Consider the following 27,559-nt stretch of genomic DNA (forward strand, 5'->3'; position numbering starts at 1 on the left):
ATATTAATATTCATGAGTAATTTTTGTGGCCTATTTTAAACAGTAGAAACATGATTAGCCGTGACCAGATATGGTAAGTAGTCTGTGTGAGATTAACAGCAATTAGTGTAATTCATTCTGTTGCAGTCAAGTTTGGATTTGAATCCTGCATAAAGCAGGCATTTGTGATTTTAGTGTCTTTATGACATGAGGGCATTTAAAATCTCAAACGTAGTCTACTTAAAAAGTTGTTAGAAAAATGATATATTCAGACTTAATCTCTTATGAGTAGTCTATGAAAATTGCCATATAGCTTATCCAGGTAACCCTTATGTTTGTACGGATTAAATAACTCTATTCAGTTTTGAATATGTTGCAAATCGAATAATCTGTCAGTTGACAAATTTTGTTCTGTAATGTAATGGGTAGTTTTTTCACTTTTGAATACCTGTTGATTCATCATGATCATTCAACAAGCATATTCATTCTTTATAATATGCTTGTTGAAGCATTCCTAATATTTTTCTTATTTTCTGTTTTAAACAGGAGTTAAGATTTTCTTTGTTTCACTTAGGTATCCATTTTAACGTTGACTGCTTAGCATATTTTAAAGAAATCTGAAATAGGTTTTGACATGTTTCATTCAATTTATTGTATACAATTAAACATACAAAAAATCAATTTTTATTAGTGGACTTAAAATTTTGATTAAAAAGATGCTTTCAAATTATTTTGTGGTCGGGTGTTTCTGAAAAAGATTTTACTTGCACTGCCTATCGTAATAATCCTGATCTTGGACATGTGCCAAGAAAAAGTGAAATTCTTTAAAATTTAATGAACTATTGATCTTATTGCTATCTAAAAGTAAAATATCAAAGCTTTAAAGAACCTGCTTATTGTGGGTCATCTACCAGGGTTGTGAAGTCAGAATTGGAGTCGGGTAGATTTTTGGGGTAAAAGGACTCGGACTTCAGTTTTTATTGAACAGTTTGAAGTTGTAATGAAATTAAAGTGAATTGAAAAAAAAAAAAAATAATGACAAATGGAGTTAATATTTTTATTTATGGACTATATACCTTAAAAAAAAATTATTTTCTATTTTGACATATTAGTAAATATAAGGGAGCAAGATAGACGTGATATTTGCCATTATTAATTAAACTGATTCATTTAGTTATTTCATTGGTGGTGAATTTTGGTAAGCAATGAGAACTCCCAAAATTGATGCCACTTTTAGGAAGCGAGCAGGAAAGGGAGCAACGCCATGGAAAAGTATACATTTAATGATATAGTGGTTGTTATGATTAAGAACTTTTTCAGAAGATGTAAATAACCCTAATATTTTGCTAACAGAAGACTGTGGAATGATCTTGCAGAACTGGAAATCCTTCTTTCAACACCGTATATAGCCATAAAAAAGCTACAATCTGAAGAATTAACAGGAGACTAGAATGTTAGATGTAGATAACTCTAATGTTTCACTAACAGAAAAAATGTGAAACGATCTTGCAGAATTGGACACTCTTCTTTTTATACCGTATATAGTCACCAAAAAGCTACAACCTGAAGAATTAACAAGAGGCAAGACTGAAAGAATGTGATGTTCTTTCTGAAATGGAGGGTTTATTGCAGAAGGAATCATTTCTTTTATGAAGAAAAGATAAACTAGTTTGCTAGACAGTAAGATCATGCTGGGTTCAATATATGTAGATCCAAATCACCGAATTTTGTTGGATGACAAAAAAATTAAAAAGGCAAAGAAAGCCATCTATGAACTTTCTTTAAGAATGAAATTATCTGAACAACTGGAGTATTCAAATCAGGACAGTCAAATTGCAGATATTGTAACTGAGTCTCTATCATAGTCTTTCACTGATGAATTAGATTTTCAAAAATATTTGGATGTTATTGAAAAGGCAATGGCAAAACGAAGGAAAATAACAAAGAGCATTTAGATATAAAAATAAAAATATACAAACAAGTTTTATACATGGCCTTTGAAGAAATGAATCTGATTGCTCTTGCAAGACACCTCTTTTAGAACTTATAAAAAATCTATCCTGAAAAGTTAAAGGAAGTAGCTCTAACAGCTCTTCTTCCTACTCAAGTCATAGTGGAAAGACTCTTTCCAGATGTGAAGTTTATCAAATCAGATCTATGGATCCTCTAACAAAGATGATGTTGCCAAAGTTTTACTGTTTCTTAGAAATTACTAATACCAGTTTTTTCATTTCATAATAAATGCTAATTGATATAAAAAATTTGCTATGTATCAGTTTTTTCTGTAGCATCTATTACTTCTTTTATATTAAAAAAAAAAAAGCTGTAGCCATGTGTATGAAGGAGTATATGAATGTATATGATATATATGTATATGAAGGAGTTGAAATTGGAGTCGGAGTCATTAAAATTCCAGGAGTCAGAGTTGGTCATTTTCCTTACAGACCCCACAGTCCTGTCATCTACTAGTCATGAGGTATCTCATGGTTGGTAGTCAATTGAAAGCAAATAATGTAGTCTAACCAACTATAAAAATATGTAGATTATAAGTACTGAATTGGGTATTTATTAGTTGGCCTTTTAATGCTGTGCTTACGATTTTACTATATGTACATTACTTGTTACTGATAAAAGAATATTTTGATCGTATGTATATAGATCCAAGTTCTGTAAAAATTTATATTTTGAAATGGGAATTTTTTGTTAAATTCTTATCTAAATAGAAAGTAGATTCATATCATTTAAAATAGTCACATATTTGGCATATGTGTAATACATAAATATAATACATTGCATAACTAAAAATGGTTGCAATTTTAAGACAGATACAACATATAAAAGTAACAATTTTCATAATGCAAGAAGTGGCAAAATGTGAACATGAAAATACAATATGTAAGAAAAACCTAGAAAATGAAAGGTTAGTTGCAGGTTTTCATAAGAAATGTTTGATATTTTTAAGAATCATTCAGATGAACAACCATTAACTATTTGCACTCGAGAGGCGACTGTCATTCACCATGTAATTTGATGCCACAACTCGAGAGAGGACTCTCACTCATCATTTGGTTTAATGCAGAAGTTCGATGCGCTGCAATAATTGTTTACATTTAATTTCTTCAAAACAGGTTCCTATACTCTTTCTGTATAATCTTATGAAGTGTAAAATGATACTCCTTAAAATGGAAATAAGGTAAAATTTCATATAAGAAAATCTTTTCTTATTTATTACAAAGTCTGCTCTCAGAGAAAGGAACCTGGAAAAAGGCATCCAATGACATTATTGCAATACTTGTCTCGTAAAGCTGAAAAACTGGGCATGCATCTTCGGAATTGTTACATGAAATATCACACACAGAAAAATTAGACTAATATTTAAGAAATTATGAGATTTAAAGGTATAAAATGTAAAGCATTTTATACATTAATTTTTATGTAATGATTTTAAGTTACAGGTAAGAAATGCATCAAAACGTCTGCGTGAAATGTCTCGAATTGCAGGTGTACCACATGAAAAAGGCCCCCAAGTACAAAAGGTTAACTTAAATATATGCATATTCTTGGGACGATATCCAGCATGTATTTCTGCAGCGGCAATGCTAATTCTTGTAACGGTCTTTTGGCAAATCAGTTTGTGGAGCTGGATTAACCATGAAGCAAAGTAAAGATTTGTTTATGTTTAACACGTAGAGCGCAGCGCCGAATTTGCTGTCCTTTCCGTTCAGCCGGCAGCGAGCTAAACCGTATTTTTGTTTAGAATGTTTCAATTTCATTTCATTAAAACTAAATTTGATCACATTTCATTGAAACTATATTTTTAACTTTAAATGAAAATTCCAGTCCCAGTCCCCAGAGACTGACGCCAGCCACACAGAAAGTTCACTGTTGGTCTGCAGGGACCGATGCCGGCCACACGGAACATTCAATGCCGGTCCCTAGAGACCAGTGCCACGCTCAACGTGTTAAGGTAAGAAGACATGACAAAAATACTTAAAGAAGGGAGATACCATAAAACTTTCCATTGTAGTTTTATTGTGGAGTGTATTGGTGTAACTAAACCAAGACTGAAAGCGAAGAGAAAGGGGAATACCAGGATCTTTTAAGCGCTTAGTCCTCTAAAAGTCTTGAGCCAGACATGCTTATAAACAAGACTTTTCATATGTCTAGAAATTGAGGGAAGAGCTATGTAATCTAAGAAGCCTAAAGATACCCATCTTTGTATATGTATTGTACCTAATCAGTTGACTGAATATTCTGGCACTTCTATGCTTCTGATGCATTAGTACCTAGTATACCATCATGCATTTGCATCATGCATTTGCTTATTAATGAACATTTTTCCTATTAAAACTCTTGTGTATGTATTATATACATAAATATTGTTGTGCAAATTGGGGTTACAGCCGAAAACATCGCGGATAAAAACGTTGCGGAGAAAACAACGCAAGGCGAAAACGTCGTGATATAAAACATCGTGGGAGAAAACATCGCAGTTCTAAAAAATCGTGATACAAAATATCGTCGTCCAAAATAAAGCGGTTCAAAAATTTCGCAGTTTAAAAATATCATTGTAAAAAATAAAGTATCTACAAATCATCGCATGACGATAACGTCGCAGACGTGCTTTTTCCAGGCTTTAATAATTGTAAATGGATATTTTCATAATGATTCGTGAGCGCAAGATGGAAAGAAGGATAATTTTTACTTTCATATTTTTTATTAACTAATAAATTTTTGCTGAAAAAGTAAGAAGGAAATTTTAGCGTAGAAAATTAAGGCAACTTATAGCACTTAAAAGATTTTTAAACTGACATAGTTTACTAACAAAGGTCATTAATAAATCATTTTTTATAAAGTTTTTACTGGTAATTTTTCATTAAAAGTATAATCTAAAAATGTTTAGAAAAAGGAAGCTACGTAACTGCATGATCTTATCTATAAAAAATTGCTAATTATGAGATTATTTTCTTCCCTTTTGTGAATCTAATACTCTTATAATGAAAATTATTTCTTGTTCTGCTTCAGTTTGTTAAGTATTAAGCTTCCTTCTTTCTTTTTCAGCAAAATTTTATTAGTTAATAAAAAATATGAAAGTAAAAAATTATCTTTCTTTCCATCTCGCGCTCACAAATCATTATGGGAATATCTATTTACAATTATTAAAGCCTGAAAAAAGTAGGTCTGCGATGTTATCGACCTGCGATGATTTATCGATACTTTATTTTTTACCGCGATATTTTCGATCACGATGTTTTTACACTGCGAAGTTTTTGAACACCGCTTTATTTTCGACGGCGATATTTTGTACCACGATGTTTTAGAACTGCGATGTTTTCTCCCACGATGTTTTGTAGCACGACGTTTTCGCCTTGCGTTGTTTTCTCCGCGATGTTATCGGCGGACACCGCAAATTGGTGCTAAATTAGCAAAAAATATAAATCTACCAAATCAAAAACATGAAGCATAAATTTAGAAAATCAATTTAAAATAGATATTAAAATGAGAATATTTTTATTTTATATATTTGTCATAAATTACATTTGTTTCAGCACTGATTTCCAAATTTATGCATATTTATTTGTGCTTCATTTTATTTAGCTTGTCATTTTTGATATTTATATTGTATTTTATTCTTTTATATAAAAAGAAAGCATATGAAATATTTTTCTGTCATTTAAAGGGTTAAATTATTTTTCAAGGTACCTCTTGGCAGAAATTGGCGATTTTTTTAATGCCATTCCTGTTTATGCCGAACACCGTCCCCAGTAAAATGGCATCCAAAACATAATGCAATGAAACATAATTAAAACAAATATATAATTTCAATAAACTGCATTTAAAATCAAACAAGGAAGTAATGTAAGAATGGAAATACACATAATCTAATCTGTGAAGTACAAAAAGGAAATATTGACTTACCTTATTTAAAAATTTGTTTCTTCGATATGTGTGACACACAAAATTCCTTAACAGCATCCAAAAAGTATTTAAAATTGTATTAACTAAAATCAGTACACTGCCATTGTCACATTAATCCACAAAAGTAAAAATGACCTCCGGACTGTCGATAGCATTTCTTTCAAAAATCCCTTTTTGTTACATCTCGCATACACCTTCCATAGTGTTGATATGAGCTCCAATTTTGAAATCCTTAAATCTCACTGTGTAATTTACTGAGAGGTGAACTAAGACATTTAAATCTTCAGTTAACGCCAGTTTTCTTTTCAGTTGTTCCAGAGTGTAGAGAAACTTCAGGTTAATCATATCACCATTAGGCATTTTACAGTGTAAAGCACAAAATAAGCAACATACTTCCTAACCAACATCATTAGTACCTAAGTAAGTCCTTATAAATATTTTCCTGTCAGGTCAAAATCACCGCTATCGTGCATTGCAACAAATCGTGTCATAACACCATTTCCATAATATTCAACTACTCAGGTTACCATAAATGAAACAACTTTGTGATAATCCAAAGTGTACCTTAAAATCTAGACTAACCATTTAAGGTTTGAAATTTTTTTTAATATGTTAATGAAATTAATTACTTACATAACTGTACTTTTATTTACATTAAATTTTAATATAAAAATTTTTTAGGCGTGGCAGTCCATTACTTGTTGGAATTAAAAGCAAAGCATCATTGGCCACAGATTATATCCCAGTTCTGTATAGTAAGGGTATGGATTTTTAGCTAATAAAAATATTAAATATAAGTATAATTTATATAATGCTTAGCTAATAACTTGCATATTTGCACAGTATGGTAGGCTGATATTTTATGAACATAATGTTTTTGTTGTTGGTCTCTTTTTGAAAGTATAAAACATTAGAGTATTTGCATTATTGCTTGTAGCATGAATACTGATTGTATTTTATGAACATTTCATTAAACTGTGTATGACATGTGTACTTTGATTAGGATCTATTCTAAACATTCGTAATTTCATAAGCACCTTTCGCTTCATGTGCATATTGAAATCTTACATAAAATCTGAGTTTTCTTATATCCTATCAACTGATTCTTTGCATTTCTAATTGTGAATGTGATCTTTATTTCCATGCATGCCTTTCCCTACACCTTCATATGAAACATCAGATTTGGAAAAACAGAACAAGCAAGGTATAAATGCTTTTCTAAAATACCCTCTGTCTCTGAAGTTTAATTTAATTTGTTTTTAATTGTATTTATATAAAGCTATTTATTGATTAACTATTTTATTAATTTTTATCTGATAAGTCTTTAATAATTTAAATTCAAAATATAAATCTTCGACTAGAGGATATATCTATATATATATTAACCTAAGTGTAAAACATTTTTAGTTTCTAGAATTAAGTCGTTAGATTTTTAATTCTTCAAAAATATATTGGTGATAATTCAGTGTTTAGGTATTTGTCATTTGTCTATATACCCCCGACAATACATTGGCAGTTCAAAATATATTTTCAGAGTCGGCAGATTGATTAAACAGGTTTAAATCTAATGTATTTTTAGCAGTTGTATCGGATTGTTATTCTTTACAAATTATTTCTTCCGCATAATCTCTATTAAATAAAAAAAGTGATTGACTTCTTTTACCAATTTCTAGTTCTTATTTTTAACACTTTGTTTGGCAGTTAATATTACATTACCACTACACATCAACTATCATGTGCAGTTTCATTGCATGAGACTAAAAATAATAGATTATTTCATCTTTGCTTCTGAGTGAATTTAGTTAGTGATGTAAAATACAGTAAATATTAACACGGCAAAGAACAATATATCAAACATTTCTCATGAAGAGAGTGACCAACAAATTGCTATGTAGATGAGCTGTTGCTGTAATTGATCTGAAACTGATTTTGAAATAGAATGTCATATCTATTCACATGTAGGCAGTAAAAAATAAGTATTTTATCAGAAGTGCTCCAGGGAGAATCTGTAGTTTTTCTCATGAGTAAAGTTAATGAGCCAGTTTTCATTAAAGATCTCTGTAAAGTTTTTCCTTGAAAGGCAGGTTAACTGTAGTGCGTTTTGCTTACAGAAAAGCAGACTCTTGGATGGTATTATTGGTGGTGTATTGATGGGGAACCAATTAATGCTCAAATAACTAGTCATATTTTAGAAAATACTAAAAATCCAATTAGTGTTAATTCTACTTAGTTTCAGAAAATTCTAATAAATTTGCCTGAATCAGTTCCTAGATTAGAAAATTCTAGATTATTTTATGAATTTAGTTTGATTTAAAGTAATCTTGTTTTAATATTGATGTTTAAGGGTTTTCTACCTATTTCTGTTTGAAACTGCTTTTTTTATCAGAACTTATTCTTTGTTTCTGATTGCGATCCCTTGCTTTTTCCCTCTCCTGCATGTTGACATCCTTCGTTGAATCCCTATCTAGATGACACTGAGGGATCAGGTACTAAATTTTTCTTACTATTTTCTGCAATGAAATATTGATCAGAACTTATATTTTGAAATTTATAGAGCAAAAATGGCTTAATAGCTCTGGCTGAAAGATGGTAGGGAAGATTATATATTAATTAGAATTGCATCATAAAGAGTAATTCTGAAATGCTGGGCCTGTGACTGTATTTAATTCATTTATTTTTGTAAGGATTATTAATCTGAAGCAATATTTCATTGCATTTTCTTATGTTAAATTTCTACTTTTTAGTTGTGTGTTTAATTTCCTGTCAAATTTAGTAAATAACTTCTTAAATGTCAACTTCCTTTGTCTAAGTAATCTGTCATGTATTTGCATGAAATTTCTTAAACTAAATTTCTGTGTACTGATATCCTTTATTTTTTGTATTTAATTTTTGGCATTTTGTCGTGCATTTTAATTTTCAGTAAATGTAAATTTGATTTTCTGTGGCTCTAAATTATATTAAATTCTGAAAAAAATTTAAATGCTAGCAGTTTTGGAACATGTAAGTATTGTTCTCAGAATTTTTGATGTAAATAAATTTCTTGCAACTAATTTTCAGTATTCCTTTCATTTAATGTTCAAAGTTGCTTAATGTACAAGATTAAATGTTATGTTAATTGTAATAAATAAAATATAGTCTAAAATATTCAAGAAATTGATATATGTAAAATAATAAACTCTTTAAAATTTTGTTAATTTATGTAAAAAATTTCAGTATAAATTTTCTTGCAACATTTAATTTTCTTTCAGTGTTTTTCTCGTGCAGAGTTAAAGTAGCTCAAAGTAAATAAATGGTTAAATGATATATTAATGTAGTAGACAAAATCTTGAGTTTCAAATATTCAAGAAATTGATTAATTTAAATTAATACTTGGATTAATCTATCAAAAATTACGTAATGTATGTTATGAATTGGCTGTTATATCTTAAAACTGCGAGACTAATTAGCAGTGTTGCTGTTTATATAAAACTATAGGAATCTATTGTAAAAGCGCCTTAATTTAAAATCAATTCTAATGTTAAAAATTTTAAAGAATTTTATTCAATTTATTACCCTTTGGTTTATATTATGTAAAATAAAATAAAAATTGTTACGTCAAGTAATATAGATTATATGAACTGAAAGCAAATCATAAAGTACTGCATATAAATATTTTCAAGTTTATAATTTGTAAGTACTAATCAGCAAATATATATAATTCTCTAAAGATATAAGAGTACATCAAACATCTCCTTTGCCATCTGGTGCATTGTCTCAAACTCAAGGAATCCATCGATCTGATTCAACTACAGAATTTCATCCTACTGGTGATGACAGAGAAGTAGAATATTTCTTTGCCTCAGATGCTAGGTAAGTACAAGGCCGTTATATTTTTCTTTTCACTGATTTAAGATATTAAATTCTATAACTTGTTATTCTATAATGCTTTCAGTGCTGTCATCGAGCATACTAATCGAGTCATATTCTTGGAAGACGACGATGTAGCTGCAGTTAAAGATGGAAGTAAGTTGTCTTTCTCCTCCTCATCTTTTTTTTTTTTTTTTTTTTTTTTTTTTTTTGGTCATAGGAATATTATGCATAGAAAATTTATTACAAGACTATGCACTTTTAAAATTTCATTAATTCTGTAGATTTAACTATTCATCGCATGAAGAGAGCCCTTGATGAATCTACTGCTAGGGAAATAATTACCTTAAAAATGGCCATACAGGAAATAATGAAAGGTAGATAAATTTTGCTTCTATCATTTTACTTGGAACGGTATTATAATTTTTTTGAAAAATTATACTAAATTTTCTGACTTGTTGGTGTTCAAAAGGCTCCATAAATTACTTGAAATATATAATGATACATGATTGCCTTTCTTTAAATTTATGTTTTTAACTAGTTTGAAAATCAGATGCACCTTATTAAAACAAAGAAATCCTTGTAACGTTACTCTATATGCTTGTATGTTCAGCTTATCAAAAATATTTTGTCACATTTGGAGATTATTCTGAAGTAGTCAAGAGAATTTTAGATTTATTGTACAATATTTAAAGTATTGTATTCATTAAAAGAAGTATGCTCAATGTTACATTGGAAAGTTTGCACTAACTTTCAACGATGTTAAAATGTTTTAATTATTTGGTTATTAAACTAATATCTTCATAAGCAATTTTTATTGTCTTTTATTTTGTAGAGCAACAGTTCTTGAATTCTGAGGATTCCTTTCATTAGATTCATTTTGTCCTATTCTTAACCATTAGACTTTCTCAGCTTATTGTAAGTCAAGAAAATATTTTTGCATGTAAAGGCTATTTCTGTTTCAGTATGCAAATTGTTAGTCTCTAGTCTTAAGTATAAATTTTGCAAAACATAGCTTCGCTAATAAAGTTGTAATTACATTTTTATGAAAAATACTGCTTTCTTGGAGATGATATTATTTTAGATGTAATGCCTGGTTTTGTGATTGAAATATATGCAGGTAACCCATAAAGAACACAGATGACCCCTGCTCCCAAATTACATGTTTTCAAACACAAGTTTAGAGTAATTCTAGCCATTCAAACATCGACTCTTTTTTTCATGAGGTTGTTTTCTTATGCAGTAATGTATCAGGAGATTGTTATCTAAATAGAGGATTGTGAGAATCCTAAGTGAGGATTCATTGCTTATAAACAAATCGATGAATCCTCACTTGTTGAAAAACTTAGAGTTGCTAGCAATTTATTGGCAACACAATAGAGCTTGGATGACTTCATCTATGTTTGCAGATTTGTTTAGCAACTGTTTTGTGACTATTGTAGAAAGATTTTTAAAAAAGAAAAATTTGATTTTCAAAATATTACTGTTATTAGTGAATGCTGCTTCACATCTGAAGAAGTTGGAACATCAAAATTTGAAAATATATTTCTCACTAAATATAATATCACTAATCCAGCCAAGGTGTAATATCAACATTTAAGGCATATTACATATGAATATCTTTTCAGTTTAATTTGGATAATAAAGCTGCGGAAAAAAAGTTACCCAAGTTTGGAAAAAAAAATTTAATCGTGGAATGTATTAACACTGTATCTTCATCTATAAGTGATCTTAAAGCTTCCACAGTGAATGCAAGTTGGAAAGCCCTTGTACTGAATATGGCTTATGAAGACTCTAATATTTCATGTGTAAGCACGGTTGTAAATTATTATTAGACAAAATATCTATTGAGAAAATGGCAACAGCTAATTTCTGGATGTCGTTCTATTTATAATTTTAAAATATTCATTGAGATGATGTACGCGGGATATGTATATTGGTACGATGCAATAAGAACGTCTGTTATGTTGTGTATGTTTAGGAATACGTTACGCGTATGTTATTAAATAATGAGTGCGGTTTATCTTTAAATAAATGTTAGTCTTTTACAATCGTTTTATGAGTGATTAATTTAACTGCTGAAGGAAGCTAACACATGTAAGCACACCAAATATAATCAGATAATTAATGTTGCATGTTCAATATGTGGTACAGGGTTTGATGATACGTCTGCTAAAGATTAACTATTTTTAGAAAAAACATTGGATGATCTTGTAAGGCTTTTTGAAGGATCTAATTGAAATTCAGTAACTAAAGAGGCTAAAAAAAAAATTATGAAAATATATCTAACTAGAATTTTTCTGCTGATGTACAATATGCATTACATTTGGCAAACAAATCAGAGATGTTCTTAACAAAAAGAGATCCTTGCGAGGCACGGAAAACATTTGCAGTACAATTTAAACTGTATTAAGCCATATGAAAATTATTTGGAGAAACTGCAACACAGGAATGAACAATCATGTACTACTGCTAGATATTCAGATGAAGACTAACCTAGCAACATGGATATTCTGCCTCTTGTAAGCAAATATACGAGAATCTCAACATTTCTACGTGACTCCATTGATGAGGACTAGATGGCTTGGCAATGTATAATTTTAATTAAAAAGCATGATGCATTGTAAAATTGTTCTTTTATTTTGATAAAAATTAAAATTATTTTTCAAACCTAATTAAAATTAATTTGAGTTATGCAGTACAAGATTTCTTAGATGCGTTTACCAAAAAGAATTTTTTAAAAAAAATGTTCACACTTGAAATGGAATCCTTTTTCAAATAACATGGAACCAATTAATCACATTCTTTGTAGGGTTACCTATATGTATAAATCTAGTTTGTGAATGCACTTAAACAGATAGTATCTATATATCGATTTCAAAGTTGAATTATCTTTACAATATGTAGTATGCTGTAACGTTTCTCTTCTCTGAAGACCACTAGGTCACCTGCCCTAAAAGATGGGACAGAGAACCCTCTGCTTGCCTCGGCCGGAAGAGGGGAGTGTACTTTCCCCCCTGGTCGCAGGTGGGAGTAAGGAGATTGAGATGTGAAAGAGAAAAGAGTGGACGCTGGCTTGCGCGCTCTACTGAAGTGAAAATCTATTTTAACCTTTAGCTGGAGGGGCTGGCATATGGTACGATTTTAGAGGGGCGGCGTATGAAGTATGCCAGGTCGTTTTTCGAGCCTCTGCTTCGTGTTTGAAACTATTTAATCTTATACGTGGCATTAATAAGGTGATTCATCATAGTAAAAATGGTATAAGAGAATCAAATAACAGAAAAAAAAACAGTAAAGATGGAAATTACGAATTTTTAATTAATTCAAAAAATGAAATGCACTGGAAATGTAATTTAGTTATATAGTATTCTGTATTATTTTCTGTATGAAAATAAGATCATAAATCAAATTTACAAATTATAAATATCCCGTAAAGAAAAGTTCGGTAAGTAATAAATTTCGCAAATGAAAAACCTTTTGCTACTTTAATCCTCTTCATATTGTCCCTGTTCATTGCAGCAGAGTTTGCAAAGTTGTACTGTCTTGCCCAGATGATTTTTGCAGGTAAACTTAGAACACTCAGAACATTTTATGGTAGTGTAATTATTCTTCATTCTACCGCACTCAGCGCAGCGTCCTTTGATCTTTTTTGCAGGTGGTTCCTCGTCCCATTCGGCCATCTTGTCCACTTCTGTTGTTGCCAGCCTTAATAACCTAATAATAGCTTTGGAATGTGACAGGAGAAATGGCATTTTCAGATGATTCTGAAGATGTGGTTTCATCAAAGATGTAGCTAGATTTTTCAGAAAATATCTTATAAACTTGATGGTTGCTTCAGGCTTGGCAAAGTTCAAGAGCATTTGCGAATTTATGCCCGCTACGTTTAGCAGTGCAAAAAATGTTGCCATTGCCCACTTCTTGGTTTTTCAGGCGATAGTGAAATTGTTACAGAGTTGGTCTACAGTGTCAACTGCACCTTTACATTTCTTATAATCCAGGATTATGTGAGATTTATTAGTTTCCTGGTCAATTTTGTCATCGTGTAAAGTACTGAGCAGTATTACTTATTTTTTTTTTTTTTTTTGTTGCTTATGAAGCAATTGTCATATCCTTTTGAAAACCAAACAGTGAGCTGATTTCTCTTGTTTTTGATGGCTGGAATTCATTTGGAATTTCCTTTTTATTTTTTCAGTGTGCCCACAAGTGGTATACCTTTGGTAAGAAGAATATTGAGCTAGCGGGCAGCTTGTATACCAATTATTGGTCGTCAGGTTACGGTTGAAACCTTCGTATACACCAATTAACCTTTTGACAACATCAGTACTTGAATTAGAAGCCTCGTAAGGTCCTGGGGGTTGATTGCCACAATAAATTTCAAGCTTCAATGTATAAAACTTTTGGAAGTCAACAACTGCAAAAATTTTCAGACCGTACTTTGCGGGCTTGTTGGGGATGAATTGAATAAAGGAGCATCTCACGCGAAAGAGTTCCAACTTCTCGTCGATTGTGAGTTCGTCACCTGGTGTATGAACGTTTTGACAGTTCTGATTGAAAGATTAAAAAAATTCTCTTAGTGCAGCAAGCTTATCAGTTTTTCTTCGCACATACCTTATGCCTTTATCGTCGAATCTAATAGCAGCACGCAGGTTTCTGAATCGCTTGAGACCCATGACCCCTTGCAAAATTTCAATTCCAGTACCATTTTTTGCCCATGCTTCCTCCGAATTGAGTTTTGACATTTTTTTTGCACCCTAATAAGAAAAAAATTCCTAAAAAGGCCAAATGTTCGATGACTTCCGTTTCATCGACATCAGATGCATTATCTAAATTGTCGGAGTCTTCATCAACCAAGACGTCTTCTAAAACACTCAAATAATGCTCAGGAGGTACAATATTCTTTCTGTACATACTTGGAGGAGCAGCGTACTGCGTTCGCCTTCGCGGCATGTTCACAATTACTGCTTTCGGAAGGAAGGCGAACTCCAGACTGACCAGAAATACTAGATGCATTGCACTTATGGAATGTTTCTAGGAGGGTAGAGGAAGGGAGGAAGCTCAGGAAGGGATTGTCTAAAAACTACAGCCCAAAAGATGGCATTGGCGTACTCTGTACGCCAGCTTCTCCATTGCAGGGTTAAAGTATTTCTAAATTGAAATCTGTACATAGTTGTATATAAAGATAAATATTTAGCCCAGAACAGGTCTAGTTTATTTGAGAGATACAACTATGGTACAATGGTGTTTACCTAACACATATCAGTACTTGCAGTATTATGACATGGCAATTAATCAGAATGGCCTTGAATTACATTGTGCAGTGCAGAAAATTGGTTATGCTAGAGGTTATTAAGAAATTACAATGGCATGTACAGCAGTATCTGCAGATGCATTGACCAAGTTTCTTCAAGCAAACACTTGCCATTGTGCTTGTGACTGGCCCGCTAATGGCCACTAACTACCCTGATTGAATACTTTTAAGTAACTGTAGGTGCAGGGACCTTGTATTAAACCTAACATATGAATATGTATGATTATATTAACCTATAATTAAGTTAATGATTAAATTATAATTGTATTAACCTATATTTAAGTTTGGTATTAACATGCGGTAAAGAATTTTTTCATTAGAGTATGTATACATTTTTCTGACTGACTTTTTATCGAACATAAGCATATCTCTAAAGATTATTCTGCTGGAAAACAGGTTTCATGGTATCATCCCATTATGATTTTGCAAACTGATCTTTTTCTGAACAATTCAAGGTATTTCTTCACAGAGAAATTTATCAAAATGAAATCAAAATTGGATCAAACTTTAGTTGCTGCTTTAGGTAGTTTGTGAGATATGGTGTTTAAAGGAGCCAGCTGCCATATCATCAATGTTGCAAGATTTCATTCATTAAGTTGGTTAAAAAGTGAAAAAGGAATCTATTTAAAATAAGAGGCAATTCACTTCAGTACAAAAACATAGCACATTTCTGCATTTTTTAATTCTAAAAATGAACTCTAAACTAAACCCTAAACGGTGTTTCCAAACCATGAAAAATAACTTCAAGGAAAATTAATGTTTACATAATTACTGAATTGCTCATGGTGGGTCCAGGTTCAAATCCTGAAGATATAGATGTTTGTAATTGTCTAATTTGTGTTTCTTTGTAATTATAATGCTCCTCTTGCAGATGTAACTTCAGTCAACTTCATATAGTACATCTAGGCAATGTTCTCAGTAATAAAATAGATAAAAGACCAGCAAGTTTGGCTATTTTCAAGGAATGCTTGATTGGTCAAGTATCTGTGCCATTTGGTTACAAAAAAGCTTTGGTTTGAAAAATCACTTGCAGACCTCTATTCTCAAACCCTTAGTAGTCAGCAAATCATATTTTAAGACTTCTTGTTCTAGAAAGTTTTCCACAATTCTTAATATACAAAATCATAGAACAGCTGCCAAGCTGCTTAGCAAAAGTCATGCCAAGCAAATTTTTGCCTGCTTTGAAATAAGACTTTTGCCCCTTAATTGTTGGCAGACTATAGACTTTATATGGGCAACCTAGTAAGAGTTGCTAATGGAGAGTTCCCTGAAAATATCATTTTTAAAATGTGTAATAAAATAATTAAAAGAAAAAACAGCAAGTTGAAAAATTTTGTAAACTTTCTGCAAATTACTTTTTAAGTTTTTTATAAATTAAAAAAAAAATAGTTGTTATATAAATATATTTTTGGTTAAAAAAATGTATGCATCTATAAACTTCAGTTGTGTTATCTTTTTAATAGTTAGGTTTGTGTGCTTTAATCTATAAACTTAAAATCTGAGAACTAATAGATATCAAATCACTCTTAATAGATTATGTTGCATTAAAGTTTTTGAAATTGAAGGATGCATAATAAAATTATGTATTGATGTGTAATTTGTTTTTGCATTGTAGACATCTCATTCAAAATTCAATTTAACTAGGTAGTTACAGTTCTTTCATGCAGAAAGAAATATTTGAGCAGCCAGAATCTGTCATAAATACAATGAGAGGACGAGTTAATTTGGAAGCTGAAACAGTGGTCTTGGGTGGCATTAAAGACTTCTTACCAGAAATAAAAAGATGTCGACGCTTATTACTTATTGGCTGTGGTACAAGCTATCACAGTGCTGTCGCAGTATGTATTTAAATTACATATAATATTTTTAAATGAAAAATTCAATTCTTTGTTACTTTAAAATTTAGCAAGATTTTTCATTTATAAGCTTAGATAAAATTTTAATTGATGCTGAGATTTAGCATCTTTGTTACTTTTCAGACACGACAAATCCTTGAAGAGCTGACAGAATTACCCGTTATGGTTGAACTCGCAAGTGATTTTCTGGATCGTAACACCCCAATTTTCAGAGATGATGTTTGCTTTTTTATTTCCCAGTCTGGTATGTCTTTGTATTAAATACATTGCTTGTTATTGTGCATTACTTTAGCTGGAATTTGTCATATAACTGTTTATCAAACTTTATTTAATGAATATGGAATGCTAGTGCTAGATATAATGTTGGTATAAGATCTAATAAATGTTGATTATCGAATTTTTCCATATTTGTCTGTAAATACGATTTTTTTTTATGTATGCTTAAACTGATTATTTCCAATACATCTGCCATTTTGAAAAATGTCATTCAGATATTTTTAATAACAGAATTCAAATCTCTTATTGTTTCTAGCTTTATTGCTTATGCTGAATAAATATAATTCTATAATTTTTCTCAATAAATCAAAGAATTAAACATTATTTGATGAAACTTTTTATATACAAAATGTTTTCTACACATGATTTGAAACTCAAAACAACTTTCAGTGCCTTAACTATTCATGTAATTTAAGCACTTCATAATTATATAAGAGCTCATATATGTAACGATATATTAACTTGAGATATATATAAATATGTCTCATGCTTAAAAAAATTGCTTAAAATTTATATGTAGGACATCTTTATAAAGATGTCCTAGAATTTATATGTAGAACATCTTTATAAAGATGTCCTAGAATTTATATGTAGAACATCTTTATATAAATATAAAGATGTCCTACATATAAATTTTTAAGCAATTTATAAATTTTAAATTTGGTTTCTTTGATTTATATTTGTTTAGTAATGTTCATTAATTTAAAAAGATTTTAGATTTTTAATTTAATAAACCCCTGTTATGTAAAAAAATATTCTGGAATTATAATATCAAAATACTATTAATGTAATAGTGATACTTTTAGCTAAAAGTAATAAGCGAAGAAAACTTTTTCTTTAATTTTTCCATTTCAAAAATTTGTGTATTCTATTTGAAATCTATATGATGTATCTATAATTTTCTAATGACTGTCATGTGCAGTGTTTTAACGATTTCAATATCTTTACAGGAGAAACTGCCGATACGTTAATTGCTTTGAGATATTGCAAACAACGTGGTGCCTTAGTAGTTGGAGTTACAAATACTGTAGGAAGCAGTATCTGTCGGGAAACCCATTGTGGAATACATATAAATGCTGGTCCAGAAATTGGGGTTGCTAGCACAAAAGCCTACACTAGCCAATTTTTATCTCTAGTGATGTTTGCATTAGTGATGTCAGAAGATCGCATTTCAATGCTAACAAGACGCACTGAAATCATAAAGGGATTAAAAGCACTTCCTGAGCAAATTAAAGAAGTATTGAAATTAGATAATGAAGTGAAAAAATTATCAGAGCAGCTATATCAACAAAAATCTGTTCTCGTCATGGGCCGAGGCTATAACCATGCAACATGTCTCGAAGGTGCCTTAGTAAGTAATGAAGTATAGTATTTAAATTTTCATGCTTTCTGCAAGTTAATTTCTTCTAATTTTTCTTATTTCTATTTTCATTTTTTAATGTTGATGAATTTACTGTGCCAAATCTGTTCCATATCTTTATAGTAATTTTTCCAATAGCTATTATCAAATATTATTCAGTGGCCAAATACATTAGAAAAATACAAACATCTTAAATAATGAATCCTTTTCTAGCTTTATGTAGCCTAGAATATTTAATTGATTTATATTATGATAGTTATTTTTAAAAATTGTAGAATTCATTTTGCGAAGAATACAACTTATTATGGATTAGTTTAAGACATTTAACATATGCAAGTAAGCATGTCAGTTTTTTCATACATAAGTGTGTCAATATGCCATTAATATTTTTAATGTTCTTTTATTCATGAGATTTGCTATTAAGCTGTGGAAAATGCAATACAGTATTTCGGGCAAGGGTTTTACGTGTTTTTACGGGAATTTTTTTCTTATTTCTGTGAAATATACAGTCTGCCAATGCCCAAAATGAATAAGCCTGATTAATACTCATAATTTGACCTTCCCATAAATAACATGAATACAAGTCAGTTTCTGCCAGAAAATATTCTATGAAGGCATCTTTTCCTTTAAGAAACTATCAGTAATGTACTTCTAACTAGCAGTAATGTGTTACTAAAATTCAATCTGTTCTGTGAAAGATGTAATTTCATTCAATAGCCTTTCCTTCATTTCACTGTAGATGAGTTTTTATTTGCCTGTGACAGCTTAAATTGGGAATCCTTTTCACCTTTATGGGAATTTTCCTTTTGGGGTAATGTTTTGGTGCATGTTCTTTAGCATTTTGCTCAATATAGAAGTTACATTTTATGTGTACTTCGTGGATAGTTGGATTTTACTTGTTTGTACTTTTGTGAAATTAAGAGACACTTTACATATCACTCTGATATTATCAAATGAATGCTAATAAAAATTATATGTTTGGTAATAAAAATGTGATAATGAAATGGCTAATAAAATTTAGTATGTGATTTCATGACTGCCTTATGCTTATTCAGGATATGATCAGAATGTGGATCTTGGGCATTTGTTCTTGAATCGTTTATTCACTTTTCAGTATGTTCAAACTTTTTCTGTTATTAAAAGGATTGAAAAGTGCAGTAATAATTTATAAATTATTAGCAATATTTTAAATGGTTAGGATTTGAATCATGCTGTTTGTAAACAATTTTGAAAATCTCAAGTATCAGCTTTTCTTTAAAGCATATTAATTTGTGTAGCATTTTAACATTTTGATTTGAATTTGTAAAAGTTCATATTTATGTATATTTCCTGCATTGATTTTAATATTTGCTTTGCTGTGCATTATTTATTAATTTTGTTTAAAGAATAAGCATTTACATTAAAAATATTGGCTTTTTAGATACAAATGTATAAATACAAGTTAGAATTAGAAAGCTTCATTCAGCATTATTTATTGTGATTATACAGTAAATTTTCACTTTTTCTAATGCTTAGCTTCTATAAATGCTAAATTATTTTATTTCAGAAAATTAAAGAATTGACTTACATGCATTCTGAGGGAATCTTGGCTGGGGAATTAAAGCATGGACCTCTTGCATTAGTAGACGATGCTATGCCTGTTATTATGGTGGTAACAAAAGATCCAGTTTATACAAAATGCATGAATGCTCTGCAACAGGTAACAATAAAATCTTGTAAAGAATATTTTATATGTACTGAATTTTATAAAGGAAGTAAAAAGTGTTAAACTATAATTCATGTTCATGTTTAGTAACATCTTAATATAACATTTAGTATCAAGAATTAAAATTTGCATTTAAAAAATGCAATTTTGCAACATAATTGGATTTAAAAAGTATTTCAAGTAAATAAATTAGAACTACTTTTAGAGCTCTGTTTACAAAATTGGAGATGAAGTACAAAATCTGTTATGTAGCTTCTTTTCCTGTAATTTTGACATAATGTCTGACATAAATTGTATTTCGTGTAAAGTGCATTTCAGATAAATAGTTGAAAAATAACCTTAATTTTTTTACGTTTGAAGTTTTTAAACATACAATTTTTTTGCATGATTTCAGTTTAGTATGTACTGTTTAAGATGTAAATTTATATATTTTAAATCATGATTTTTGTTTTTCAAAGAAGAAAAAAATATTGAATTCTTATTAGTTTTCTAAAAACCTTAACTTATAGAGATGACCAAATTATGTATTTTCATGTCATTTCAGTAATGAAATGTATGAACAAAGTATAAAATTAAGAAATTACATGTCTCTTTTTCAGATTGGAAATTTTTTTATCTGATGATAAGTTTACATTAAGCATGTATCCATTGTAAGTTAATCTGGGAAGTTGTTCAAAAAAGATGTCATTTCTCTTCTTAGGAATCATAATTTTAATAATCTGTATAGTTTTAAATGGAAAGATTGCAGTTCTTGTTTATACTTTATTTCTCAGAAATTAACCATTAAGTCAAATAAAATAATAATAATAAAGTTCAATTTAAAAGGATATTCTAAAATATTGTTACACATGGTTCAATATTTTATTCGCGATTCTGTCATTTTTAAAAGATAGAAATCTGAGGATACACGAAGGTTACATATTTTAAATATTGCAGAAAAATTTAGACTCCTCTGAAAGTGAAAGCCAGGGACACAAATTAACTTGCCTACTGCAGAGATTAGGCCTCGGTTATCTTAATTTTTATGTAGACTATCTAAAGGTTGCAGTATTTTGCACAGTTTAAAGTTTTTTATTAATTTTATTTAAAATGGTGTTAAGGGGATTCTATTGAAGAATATAACAATTTTTATGTAGAAGCTATCTAAAGGTTGCAGTATTTTGCACAGTTTAAAGTTTTTTTATCCATTGTAAGTTAATCTATGAAGTTCAAAAAAGATGTCATTTCTCTTCTTAGGAATCATAATTTTAATAATATGTATAGTTTTAAATGGAAAGATTGCAGTTCTTGTTTATAATTTAATTTAAAATGTTGTTAAAGGTATTCCATTGAGGAATATAATTTCAAAGTCTTGTTTATATAGAAATATCTTTCTAGGCCAAAAGGAATTAGCCTGAATGGGCTATTAGTTTTGGATTTGGCGGCATATTTTAAATGTTTGAATCACTTTTCAAATTGTTGCCATGAAATATTATTGCCCTGTATTACTTTTAAAGAAATTAATGATGAATCTGCATAAATGTGCGTTTCTTGTACTGTGGGAAAAAAAAAAAAAAAACTGTACCCAGGGCATCAAATTTTGAATAATGTAGACCTCCACTCAAACGTGTGTACTTGGAAGCTTGAATTTTGTAAAACTTAAATAATTTTTTTAAGAAACTCAAAGATTTAAAACACTGTATGAATTAAAATCTCCAGCATGCTACTGAATTTCGGAAATTCTAAAGATATGGTGTTTTTAAAGATTTTGTGATTTTTGCTATTCCACATGAATTTTATGTGGTGTAACCACAAAGAACTTGATATTTAATTAATAAATTTAATACAAGAAACAAAGTTTTGCAAGCCATTTTGCTGAACTGTACATTGATGCGTTAAACTGAGAAAAAGGCTGAAAAAATATATAAATGTATGCCAACGCTTGACACTTCACCAGGAACTCTAAAATGTTGCTTTTACAATTTTTGTAATTTTGCTGTTGAATTGTATATGGCATAAGTGCGAAGGAAATTATGCTTAATAACAAAGAAAAAAGGCAAGAAATGGGTTAGCAGGAGTTAGGGCAACAGCAGACTAGTAGACTGCGAGCTCATAAAGAGCATAGAAGCTTCCATCAAAATCTGAGCTTTTTCAAATTTTTTAAGTGAATAGTTTTAGTTAAGTGTATATTTTTAATTAATATGTAGAGTTTTTGCCTGAAATTTAAGGAGCTTGGAATTTTACTGTTGGATAAATTTCAGTTTATATATTCCTTTAGGTCACTGGTCCAACACTTAAACTGCTTATGGCCTGAATGCATGATTTGAAAACAGAGCCAGAATTTTTTTAACAAAATGAAAAATTTGAGTAATAAAATAAAAAGTATAGTAAATAACTTTAAAGTTTTGCTTACTATTTACCAAAATACACAAACAGTATTGCAAAGGGGGAAATTATAATTTTTATTGATTACACTTTGTAATTCAAATATATTGACAGCTAAATATTAAATTCTTAGACTGGCATTTTTAAAAATAACTCTAACCTGTTTATTTAATTATTAAATAAATTACTTTAAACTAAAAATAACCAAATTATGAAAACTTTCTCAGTTTTCGAACATTTTCCAAGAGGGATAAAATTGGAGAATAATGGCAATCTACTTTCTCTCGTTTATGAACTTTTTTTAGGCATAAATAAAAGTACAATCTGTATTTATTTATTTCTTGCTGCAGCTTAACACTTGATAAGATTTTGATCGTTATAAAGTTTGTACCCTTTGAGAGAAATTGCTATAAATTACCTTTATCACTGAAGTAGATGCTCACCAGTCATTTGGGTTCTGTCCTTATTCAACTGTGAAAAAAAAGTTGTTTGCATATAAATGTATACCCAAAGAAAGCAATTATTATTGAGGCAAAAATTCATAACTGAGCTATTTTTTAAAAGTACTAATAAAATATGTCTCCAAAGATTTGAATAAAATTTATATCAGATTGTAAATTAAATCCATTTACAGATTTTCTGCTGTTTTATTCATGTTTTTAATGGAAATGAAAATATAAACTTGCTCTACAAAACTAAAATCTTTGCAACACCATAATATGTCACAGGTCTCCTAAAATTGCTTTCGGGGCTGCTAGTGCGTGATTACTACCTTAGCTAATCGTAATGTTAGTGCTTTCAAGATATAATATTTATAACTGCAATACAAAAAAGGTTATGATCTCTTAAGAAAAGTATATTATTTTTTAGATTTGTGGAAAACTTATTACTCTTTGCATAAATGTTATCTTCATGTATTACAAAGAGAAAGCATAAATGAGATTGCTTCAGAGCACATATTTAAAGTCATAGTTTAAAAGCTGTCTATGTAAAGTTAACATGGCTGCATGTGCAAATAAAAATATTAATTCCTTTTTATATAAAACTGTAATTTAATTTGTATTTCTTTATAAAAATGTATATCCTTTTTGAAATTTTAATTTAATCTGGCTTTTTTAGTCTTTTTTATTTTTGATTGAAGTTTACAGAAATATTAACATCCATATAATTTCAAATTTTCGACAATCAGTACAGTCTCAAATTTTGAGTGTTTTATTGTAGATCTGAGAATTTTTGTGTAAATATTTGTTATTATTGTTAACATATATTGCATCTTTCACTATAAAATAGTTTGGTTTTTATTTTAATTATTGCTTTCATAGGTTACAGCCCGTGGTGGAAGACCTGTTATTATTTGCAACAAAGGAGATGAAGAAACACAAAAATTTGCATTTAAATATCTTGAAGTTCCTCATACTGTTGATTGTTTGCAGGGCATTTTAACCGTTATCCCTTTGCAACTCCTTTCATATCATATAGCAGTTTTGAGAGGATGTAATGTAAGTAGTTTTCTGAAAATGTTTGTAAAAAAAAATTTTAAATTATGTTTTAACAAGTGTAAGAGATTTAGATTTTTTTCTTCTTGTAGGTGGATTGTCCTCGAAATTTGGCAAAATCTGTTACTGTTGAATAAGATGTCTAAAGTTGAATGATTGATAACATTCCATGAAACAGTTTTTGTGGCTATTTTTATAGTTTTTAAACTGTAAAAATTGGCATTTGCTTAGATTTGTATTGTGTGGTTTCTTCAGATGTGATAATTCATGCAAGTTAAATTTTTATAGTTTAAATTTTTTGTATGTAACTTTTATATACAAATTTTATTTATAGTTGTCATTTATTAGTGATAATTTTAATAGCATTGAATTGAATGGTTTTAGATTTGCATCTCACTTAAATAATAATGTATAATTTTCTAATTATAAATTATGTATAAATTTGTTTCATTTTTAACAGTTTATAAAGAAAATATCTTAATTAAATTTGGATTCATTTGAAATTATTAAAGTGTTGTAAAAATTGTATAGAATTTCTTATATTGAATAAAATTATGTTTTTAATCCTGTGTTAATTTTCTCTATCACAAATTTTAAACTAACTTTCAGGTGTAATGACTGGAATATAATTGCATCTGTGCCGCCAGTTTTAAAATATTACCTTATTATTGTGTATAACATCATTTATGTTGCTGAAAGTTTATAATTTTAGCTATTCACAGATTATGAAGATCAGTCAAAATGTTATCTGTATTTGCATGAAAAAAGCAGAATATGAAACATATGGCAGTTATTTTATTTAGATGAAAGTGTGCTATCAGGACTTTTATACATGATGATATTTATTCAAACATTTATCATAGTGTGGCAGGTAGGTATACTTAAATAAAAGAAATATAAAATAATAAAGATATAATAAATAAAGAATAAAGTATAAAGAATCTGTCTAATTTTTGTTAACTCTTACTGCTTTGCTGTTTGCCCTATCAAAATATCATTTCTCTGAAATTTCTTTCACAAGCTTAAGTAATGGAAGTTGCAGAGTATGAGATTAGGAATTCCTCACCACCACTGGAATTTTTGCAGGGGGTCTTTTGTTACGCGCACCTATTCTTGAATAGTGCGCATTATTCTGCAATTGCTTTTTAAAAACTTCATTAAACTTCATTTTCTCTTCATTTTCTCCTCTCAGGTCACACTGTAAGCAGTGAATTTTTGGGTAGATACTACTTGTTCAGAGAAAAAAGTAACAATGTTTGAAGTAACCAGTTCCAGTTTATACATGGTCATCCCTTATTAACAGCTGATCTGTCACAGAGCAGCTTTTATCCCACCTTTTTAAGGAGACTGATAATATTGCCAATTATTTTCATTAAGATGTTACTGTGTTTCAGATAAGTTTCTGGTTAAATATACTTTTCTACATGTACATTCTTTTGCATTTCAACACTAGCTTGTTAAACTTTTCATTGCATATTAGATATTTAGTTTTTTTCAAGTTGTAAATTGTGTGAATGCTTCCCAAATATCGTTTTCTTATACTTCTGATTAAGCAAGAACATTTTATTACTTGGACTTAAGAATTCTCGTCTAGATTTAAATTATGAAGATTAAATCTGAATAGAAAAACTCTAACATACTGAAGATTTAAAATGTAAGAAAGTGAGGACCGATGAGTGGAATGAGAAAGTAAAAATATTGCAATATGTAAATGCATTTTGTCTAAATATGTGAAATTTTGGACTATTATCAATTTAGATAGCTGCTTGTAAAATTTTATGTAACTATAAGTGAAATTAAAAAATCATGTGATCAAAAAGGTTATTTGAATTGAAATTATAAAATAATCTGATTGGTTGTTAAACGTATGTTGGGTGCAGAGAGAACTAGAGAATAGCTTCATTTGTTTGTAAAATAAAAGCCAGTTTCACTTTTGCAAAAACTATATAATTGGGAGTTTTTAACTTATTTCAGATTTTTACATTTTGTTGGACAAAATATTGTTATAAAATTTATAAATTTAACTGTAAATTTAAATAAGTAAAGAAACTGTAGATACTCATCATTACAATACAGATTTGGGGAGGGTGGGAGATGTATTTTCTTTGTGCGAGGATGGTTTGGATTCTTCTTTACTACAATAGATTCCATGACTTGGGATTTGTCAAGAGGAAGAATGTTTCTTCAAAAAAGAAATGTTCTTCACAGAGAAATATTACATTCGGATAACTATCTCGTGAAATTCAAATACAACTTGAAGCCAAAATGGCTGTGCTGCCTTGGCCAAACATAAACAGTGTTTTTAGGAATCATGCATTTCTTTTATTACTTCTGTGCAATCATTTACTGTGTTGTCGGGAGTTAATGAACATCAGCTACCAAAGCTCTTGCTTCAGATAAATCAGTGTTTGATAGGAATATGTATTTATCAATCTCTTATCTCATTCTGAAGCTAAAACTTATGGATGTGACAAATTGTGGAAACTTACAAAAATGTATTTATGAAAAGGAAAAAATAATTCAGGATGTATTTTCCCACAATGGGTTTTGGGGATACTTTGTTGTGAAATTAGTGCTTCTTACTTTTGTTTCATCAACTATTGAGCCAAAGGCATTAGAAAGGAGCTAAAATGCACCATCATGGTATTGAAAGTATGCAGTTTGGCTTTAAAAGAAAAGCATTGTGTTTATAGATTTCCCTAGATGATATATGGAGGTTATGTATGTCATACCAAACTTGTGTGAATAAGGAGAAAAATGTGTTTTTTATTCATATGCCAAATTTTGTATATTTAAACTAGATTATAGTATACATTAATAAGACTGGTAGCTAATATACTGGGAATGTGCATTGTAGAAGTGGTAATGAAATTATTTTGAACATTATAAAGTAAATAGGAACTTTGTTTGGGGCATTACAATTGCAATAGTACTTTGGAGCAAATAAGTTATTTCTCCTGGGAGAAATAACTTTTGTGTTTCTGATGTAATATATAAATATTCCAGTTTAACCTTTTGGTGGTAATCAGAATTCTTCAGTCTTTTACTTGTATTCATATTATATCAGTGGTTGTAACACAAAAAGTGTCTTTAAAGACTATTAAAACATCAAGGCATTTTGTGAATGCTATTTATTTTTCATTATACAGAAGAAAAATGTTTTGAAAGTTGAATTATATACTAAATTTGTTAATTTAGTAGTTTGTCCTTGATATTTACATCTCATGAGATTAACTCAGACCTGGTGTTCAGTATTTGTAATGCTATAAACTGTGAAATCATTGTCACGAGTGTTTCCTTTTCTAAATTTGAGGACATAATGTTTAAAGATTTTTAAGTTTAATTTTTCGTAATCAACTGTTGAAATAGTTTTCTAAATCCTTTTTATTAATTAATAACTCACTTTTACATGCCACTGTGTAGAGACATTAGGTACTTTTTGGAAACGGA

General features: G+C 29.6%; 1 protein-coding gene across 3 annotated transcripts in view; it reads left to right on the forward strand.

The window, feature by feature from the left end:
• Positions 1 to 24,673, forward strand: part of LOC118188307 (glutamine--fructose-6-phosphate aminotransferase [isomerizing] 2-like) — a 54,671-nt gene extending 29,998 nt beyond the window's left edge. Inside the window, exons 8-19 of one of the 3 annotated variants that reach the window (XM_035358718.2) lie at positions 6,580 to 6,659; positions 7,079 to 7,102; positions 8,367 to 8,384; positions 9,606 to 9,747; positions 9,830 to 9,900; positions 10,029 to 10,121; positions 16,697 to 16,890; positions 17,032 to 17,152; positions 18,135 to 18,535; positions 20,091 to 20,243; positions 23,936 to 24,112; positions 24,202 to 24,673. In XM_035358718.2, coding sequence (XP_035214609.1) covers positions 6,580 to 6,659; positions 7,079 to 7,102; positions 8,367 to 8,384; positions 9,606 to 9,747; positions 9,830 to 9,900; positions 10,029 to 10,121; positions 16,697 to 16,890; positions 17,032 to 17,152; positions 18,135 to 18,535; positions 20,091 to 20,243; positions 23,936 to 24,112; positions 24,202 to 24,246 — 1,519 coding nt within the window. In that variant the 3' untranslated portion in view covers positions 24,247 to 24,673. The remainder of the gene's footprint in view (positions 1 to 6,579; positions 6,660 to 7,078; positions 7,103 to 8,366; positions 8,385 to 9,605; positions 9,748 to 9,829; positions 9,901 to 10,028; positions 10,122 to 16,696; positions 16,891 to 17,031; positions 17,153 to 18,134; positions 18,536 to 20,090; positions 20,244 to 23,935; positions 24,113 to 24,201) is intronic. The other 2 variants (XM_035358720.2, XM_035358721.2) reach the window with 2 other exon arrangements.
• Positions 24,674 to 27,559: the final 2,886 nt, after the last annotated feature.

This window comes from Stegodyphus dumicola, chromosome 4, assembly GCF_044657685.1.
Source record: "Stegodyphus dumicola isolate Sdum_Otavi_A_Nest chromosome 4, ASM4465768v1".
NCBI lineage: Eukaryota > Metazoa > Arthropoda > Arachnida > Araneae > Eresidae > Stegodyphus > Stegodyphus dumicola.